Raw genomic sequence first — 7,572 nt, forward strand, 5'->3', positions numbered from 1 at the left:
TTTGTATAATAAAGGCTTTTGAAAAGTATGGTAGAAAGTGATATGAAAAAGTGTAGCTTATTAATTTGTAATGTTCTCTATTGCTGTAAAAAATTGTAGTTGAATGTTAAAATTTTCTTTTTAAACATGATAGTAAAAAGTAAAAATTAAATTAAGTTATATGATATTTAAATAATTTAATATAATTATACATGAACTATAAACTTTAAATGCCTTATAAGTAACTAATATAAATTATATGTAAAATTAATGATATATAAAATATTTTAATAATTAAATATGATCAATAATATTTAAATAATTTAATACAATGATACATGAAATATTTTAAAAGTTTAGTATAATACTATATAAAATATAAATTAATCTAATAGTTGTATATCTTTAAATAGTTAATATAAATAAAAAGATTTTGATAAATTTTACTTCCAAACGCAAAAGTTAAAAACATCTAAATCTTAGGTTTTTTTTTTTTGTTGAAAAAACACTTTTTAACTCCAAAAGTGGAGTGTTCTTTGTTACTTCTGCAATACAAAAATATTTTTAAGTTAAAAATAATTTTTTCATGACAATAGAGAACACACCCAAACTTAATTCTTCATTGTATTTCAAACTAGATTTTAAAACAAAAAACACTTTTGACACTATAAGAAATGACCAACAATGTCAATTTTCCAAAGTTGGAAAAAAAATTCTCTTCAGATGTAAAATTATTAAAATACCCGATTTATTCTTTTTCCAACAAATTAAAAGTTTAATTGATTGTCATATATATTTATTTTGAACTAAATGAATCCATAGCAGTCAAATATTTCTTTATGTTTTAACTTAGAAATTATTAGTGAGTCTATAAATTAATTAACAAGTTGTTAATTTTCTTATTTTTATGTTTAAATTAAAATTTAAAAATAATTTATATTAATTGTTTAATAGGTATTTAAATTTTATATTCACTTAAGTTAATTTATTTTAGTTCCTAACATTTTGTTTAAAGTAGATATTTTAACTTGTCAAGGTATTTTTTTTATAATAATGCTAAAAAATTTAAATTAACAAATCAAACCTTTTCATTGTCCCTTTCAAAAGCAATTTTCAATCAAGAATTTACCCTTCAAAATTAGATAGACCAAAAACGTATTAAAAAACCATAAAAAATCTTCATCTCAATAAAATTAATCATATTAGATTGTGTACCCAATTTATTATTTCATTATTACGAGTTGGTCATATGTTGATAAAACTATGATTATTGTTGAAGAAAGAAAACTTTGATAATCTGAAACATAAGATAGGGTCTAAACAGTGAATAGAATTTAAAGTAGTGAAATGGCTTTCTCATGTGAAAAATGATTCTGTGATGGTAAAAACGAAAATTTTGAGACGCATAGGTATCGTTAAAAGAGGGACATGAAAAAAAATTTGAGATGAAAACATGGATAACTGTGGCAAATAGTAAAACAATGGGGAAAAAAATTAAGATGCAAATATATAAAAATATAGCGAAATAGTCAATGACATGACTTGAAGTATCTCTTTAAAAGATTAAAACTACAAAATAAAGATTTTAAACACCGTCACTTTTGGAAATGGAAAAACTACCATTTTAATTAAGAAGTATAAAGGTTTAAAATTATATTTGGATTTACAGTAAATTTAATTTTAATAAAAGTAAAAATAATGATATGGTAAAATTAATTATTATAATTATTAAGTAAAACATTTTATTTTATCACACCAATCATTCATTCAAAAGCATACTAAATCTATAAAAATATAATTATCAATTATTAAATTCATCATTTTAATTAAATATTAAAATAAATTTATTTAAAAATTATATCTCTTTTAACTAATAAATTTTCTTTTTATCTTGTCTATTTCTAATAACTTTTAATTATTTTTCATCCACGGAGAGTGGGCATTCCAATTTCTAAGAATATATAGTGTAGGAAAAAGTAGAAAGAAAGCACTAGCGTGAAGTAAATGAAGTTGTAATAATTGCTCTAACAAAGGTTATTTGGTTGTGGAAATTATGGTTTACATCTTTGAAGAGGATTTAGGTTTATCATCAAACTCTCCGTCCTTCCCCTTTAAACTATTATCAAAACCATCATAGTCGAACCTCTGTCAATGTGATGGAAATTTAGCACTATCCTGGTTGTGCTTAAGTTCCTTTTCCATGTCAAATTTAATGCTTTTGTCATCTTTAATTGAAAGGATTCCGTCTTCTGAGACCCATGCCCGCAAATTCAGCTCTGAAGGTGGAATCCTAGCAAGGAACACTTCTTTGAAGTTCCTTAGTACGCCTTTGTTGAAAGGATTTTTCTTCTTATCATAACGGTATCGAAAGCTTTCATAAGTTGTCTGAGATTCAAATTGCATAAGCAGCCACAACTTTAGTTTATTAATTAATTAATTACAGTATGCATGGAATGAAACAAAACCATATTCAACAAAATAGTTAAATCACCTGGTTAGTGCAAATGAGATAGAAATGGAAAACTGTTAGGCCACCAACAAACCAGACAGCTAGGAAGCAATACACAATGAGAATAACAGATAGTACATCACGAGACATGGCAGTCCATAAGCCCTGCGGTTGTCGACGAATGTTGATCCAAGAGCACGAGAACACATATATGCATAAGGCAGTGGAAGATGATACAAAACAAATGAAGAAAGGGTAGTTGCGCTGCGAACCATATGAAATGGAGTATTTTTATTATTTTGGTAATTTACAACTTGTACTAGTAATTTATTACTTAAGTTTAGGCCTTATATATATTTGAAGAGAAACTTACCAGTCCGATGCATTGATCCACCCACGGACAATGGTGGTCGAATTTTTGCACACAATTGTTACGAATGGAGCAATGGGAAGCACGCGGAGAACGATATAGCAAGCATGTCTCGCAAAACTTGACTTTAACCGTTTGACCATTCTTCAATACTATATCCTTCACCTTTGGAATTTTAAGGTTTGTTTTGTTGATGGCCCAGTCCCATGGTGGACCCTGCGGTGACTTCTTTGATTCTTCTGACGGGGGTTCAGATGCTTTTGAATTCCTAGGTATTATTCCAGGGTCTCCACTACTTGTCAGAAATAGGAAACTTAAATCCTGCATGCGTGAGAGAAGTGACAAAATTAAATCCGGCATTGCTACACCCAGCTTCCCTAACAAAAGAATAATAACCTATAGTACAATTAATTAGTAAAGAAACATAGATGAACAACATTTAAGTAACTATTCAAGTACATAATAATTTACCAACCAAAACAGTAAGGATGAGGCCCCCAATCAATATGTGAAAATTTAAAGAATCATCTTCCTTCACATTCACCGACATCTTTATGCAGAATGCTATCGAAGGACATCCAATTAGAAACGAAGTTAAGAAAAGTGAAGATGCGTCAGGGCCTAAAAGCATTCTCCCACCGCAACAAAATTTCTGTTTTTTCAAAGAAATTCCACACCAAGTTTGGCATTAGCTTCTACACTAACTCTTACTTAACAAAAGCTCCAATTTTGTAACTTAATTATTACCATCAGATAACTCATGTTCATTGAAAGCAATCAAAACTCATCCAATAATTGAAATCGTTAAAAAGGAAAATGCAACATGCACAAAAGGCCCAATTAAAAAATTTCTTTATATAAACTAAAATCTTCATATATATATCGCACCACTTTGAGCATTAATTAATTGCTTAAGTTGAGTTTACATTTTCAACATTATATTGATATCATGATCTCTAATATTAAAAAGTCTCTCAAGCAAAAGCAATAATAAATATATATTGATAAAAGAGAAGTTAAAATTTATAATCTAATTGAGTACTAATTCGGTTAGTATCGATATTATTACCTACGTAAAAGAATGTGAGTTTTTGAATGCGTTGAAACGTATTTATCCTCCTATTTAAAGATTTAGTATGGACTATAGATAGTTCTAGACATTTGTATTTAAAAAAAAACTTAAAATCTATGATAGAGAAGCGGTATAAGAGGCATCATCTGCAAAAACGATCAATCAAGCTTTAAAAAAGGAAAAGAAAGAAAAATACATTGTTCCCCTGCCAAGCTCGATAAATCCTCTTGCGTGTGGGTTTAGGCATGTCAAAGGAAGAAGAGTCATAAATTTGATATTTCTTAACTCCCATTTTAAGATATTTTATTTGAATGCAAGATCCGAGCTATATGATAAAAGAGACAAAATACCCAGATAGTCAAAACTTGGAAAGAAGAATCAACAAAAACCACACCAAAAACCAAAAAAAGAATGGAAAAAGGGTCAACAGACTTTCTTCATTGTTTTGGCATCGTAAGAAAGCGAATGACAACGTTATCAAACGCTTGCTTTTATGGGTTATTTTTTGTTGTTCTTCTCTCACATCTCTCTCTGCAAATTTCCCTTGTACGATTGTTGGCTTGGCTTTACCAAATCATCATCTCCTTACAAATTTCTCTTAACAAACTTTTGATATGCATCTTTTAGGCTTTCTAATTTTGAGGGAGCTTTCCGCACCTTAAACTAATTCTAATTTTTTATATTTTCACAGGTACCATTTCACTTTTTTACCTTTAACTCATCTATCTAAATTTTCATATTCAATTTAAACGCACCTAGTAACTTTAAAGAGTAAGAATAAGCCATGTTCCTTATACATGATTAATTTAATAACTTATGCATAATCAATAAGGGCTTTATAGAGTAAGATTATGTGACATGCCATATGAAAGTATGTTGATTTGGCATGCTACATGAGTAAAAAAATTCTAAAATTAACAATAAATTTTAATAAATGTATATCTAGTTTGAATTTAATAAATAATATTTATATTCATATGAATCTAGACATTAATTTGTTTACACTCATTTTGTACATTATTATTAAAAGAACATAAATTATTATTTAAAAATTTTTATATTATTTTTTAAAATATAAAATAATTAAAATAATTATAGAAATATAAACAATTACTAAAAAATCTACAATCACAAACTTGGAGAAGGGTTTCTTTGTTAACTTCTTGTTACGGGATACAAAGAATCGATTAGAGTATTAGTAATTTGTTTTTTCTTATAGGTTTATTTATATTTATATTACTCATAAGACCTTCGTTGATTCCGGGGTTTTATAAAATATTTTACATTGTTCAATTAATGAATAGCAAAATATAATTACTATGAATCAATAGTTATTAAAATTTATTAAATAATAATTCTTATTTATTTTTTATTGTTCAATCCACTATCAATTTTATAGAATTTGTTTAGAGTCGTTAAATTGACTTTTGTTGTTTTGTAGTTAATCGTTTTAGATAGATTTGAAAGTAAAATAAAGACTAAAAAATAATTTATTTTTCTATGGAGATATTGAATTTAATAATTTGTAATTATTTGATATGTAAAATGTTTTTAGATCTAATTGGTATCTAAACTTAAAAATTATTAGTTAGCCTAGTATTTTTTCTTGTACCAAACTAGCCTTTGTTAAAATACGTTGATATGCCATTAACGATCAATATCATAATAACACGTGGTAATTTTACTTTTTGACACGTGAAAATATAAAATATAATAAGATTTATAAAAAATTATAATTTTTTTCGTATTTTTGTATTTTTTAATTTTTATGACATATCATATATTTTTATTTTTATTTTTATTTTAAAATATAAAATATTAAAATAAAAAATTATAAATTTATAAAAGTATTAAAATATTATTTGAAACTAGAATGCACTTGAACAATTGATTAAGTAGATAATTTGAATCTAAACAATCATTTCCAGGCATATCTTTTAAGTGATTTTATATATTTTTAAATTTTCATAAATTATCATATTTTAATTTTATTGTTAAATTAAAAATAAAACAAATTTTATATTTTATAAACTGTGATGTTTTATACAATTTATTTTTATACTTTTATAAATCATATTTATATATTTGGACAAATATGTTTTATAAAATCATATGTTTTATATTTTTTATAAATTTTGATGTGAAATAATATATTTTATAAATATATTATTTTATATATTTTAATTTCTTAACAATAATAATGTAAAATTATAATATTTTATGAATATATATATATATATATATATATATATAAAAGAACTCAAAAACATGTTTGGAATTAATCTAGAGTTATTTGGGTTCAAAAGTATCTGGACAACTAGTTGATCAGGTTCATTCTAGAGTAAAATAACATTAGAATGAATCTAGACAAATTATTGTCCAAATTCATATGAATGTGGAGAACCATTTGTCCAGATTCATTCCCTTTGTGTAAAAAATCATAATTTTTTATTCTTTTCCACGTTTCAAAATGTGAAACTGCCATGTGCCACCACACCATTGGTCGTCAGTGGCACGTTAGTGTATTTTAATAGTGTTAGTTAGCTACCTAAAAATAATATTAGGTGGACTTACGATTTTTAAATCTAGGTACTAATTAGGTCAAAAAAAAATTTAGGTAACAATTAGGCATAAGTTGCCAAGTTCAAATACCTCTCTATATATTAACTCTATTAAAAAATGGATTGGGTAGACATTCTCCCTTCTTTGAAATCAAAGCTTTTCCTATTCATCATCTTGATGAATTACACATAAAAAAAAATAAAATTACAATTCATATATATAATGAAATTTTTCTAAAAAAATATAAAGTTATTGAACCATTTAGATTTCTCACTTTTCTCACTTTTCAAGGATTCTTAAGTGATTTATTTACCTTGTATACTGAGATATGCAATCCAAGAAGATATAGAGTGACTTTGTGATCTTTTTTATCCTTATATGAAGGATCATTGATTTGTTGAGATTTGGATACATTATAATGAATTGAAGGTTACCTTGTGAAGATGGATAAATACTCTAAAAATGGACAACTTATTTAACCTTGATAGAGGTTTTATTGTTAAGTCAATTTTTTTAATGGATGTCGATGTGCCAAAAGAAGTGACCACTTTCGCTGGCACATCAACATGCAATAACTTACCTTATTTGAAAATTGAAATCATTTCAACCAAATCTGTTGGGAAATGACTTAATTGATTTTGCAAATGTATGCTAGCTCATATTTGAATATCCATCTTGTCGAGCAACAAATCTTTGAAGATTTGATAAAATCGAATAAAGCAATTAAATCCCATAAAATATAGATATTGAATCAAGACTGATTTCAAGACTTATCTTGAAGATTTTTTATTTATTCTGAACCATATAAGGATATTTGTAAAGCCTTTTTATGAAGCTATTTTAGTGGGATCTTGATTGTAATTTATCTTTATCTTAGTGAGCCTTAAAACTCTTATATATTAGAGGCTTGTGTAAGTTAGAACTAAGTACAAAGAGTGCTTATCAGTTCATAGAGGAATGTTGTTTTGTGAGTGCATTTGAGATTGTAAAACCTTTTGTGATTGGTTTTACAAACTAAGTTCTCATGGGGAGAATTTAGTGGTGAGAGGTTTAGTATTTAAGATACAGAAGTGAGGATTATTTACTTGGGTGTGTTAGAACTAGGATCATTGATTTTATTGTTTTAAAATATAATGGATC

At 26.2% G+C, this 7,572-nt stretch overlaps 1 protein-coding gene across 1 annotated transcript; it reads right to left on the reverse strand.

Moving 5' to 3' along the window:
• Positions 1–1,863: 1,863 nt before the first annotated feature.
• LOC108466189 (probable protein S-acyltransferase 3) lies at positions 1,864–4,453 on the reverse strand. The gene is made up of 5 exons (XM_017766542.2): positions 4,067–4,453; positions 3,274–3,450; positions 2,802–3,119; positions 2,471–2,692; positions 1,864–2,364 (listed from the first exon to the last, which is right to left on the reverse strand). Exons 1-5 carry the CDS (start codon positions 4,160–4,162, stop codon positions 2,128–2,130), a joined length of 1,050 nt encoding a protein of 349 aa, XP_017622031.2. The 5' UTR covers positions 4,163–4,453; the 3' UTR covers positions 1,864–2,127.
• Between the last annotated feature and the right edge of the window lie 3,119 nt (positions 4,454–7,572).

This window comes from Gossypium arboreum, chromosome 2, assembly GCF_025698485.1.
Source record: "Gossypium arboreum isolate Shixiya-1 chromosome 2, ASM2569848v2, whole genome shotgun sequence".
Lineage (NCBI taxonomy): Eukaryota > Viridiplantae > Streptophyta > Magnoliopsida > Malvales > Malvaceae > Gossypium > Gossypium arboreum.

Coding starts and splice junctions, on each gene's coding strand:
- LOC108466189 (XM_017766542.2), bottom strand. CDS start 4,162: ATGGGAGTTAAGAAATATCAAATTTATGACTCTTCTTCCTTTGACATG. Junction 3,451..4,066: donor GAGCTTGGCAGGGGAACAAT/GTATTTTTCTTT, acceptor TTGAAAAAACAG/AAATTTTGTTGCGGTGGGAG. Junction 2,365..2,470: donor ATCTCATTTGCACTAACCAG/GTGATTTAACTA, acceptor TTTGAATCTCAG/ACAACTTATGAAAGCTTTCG.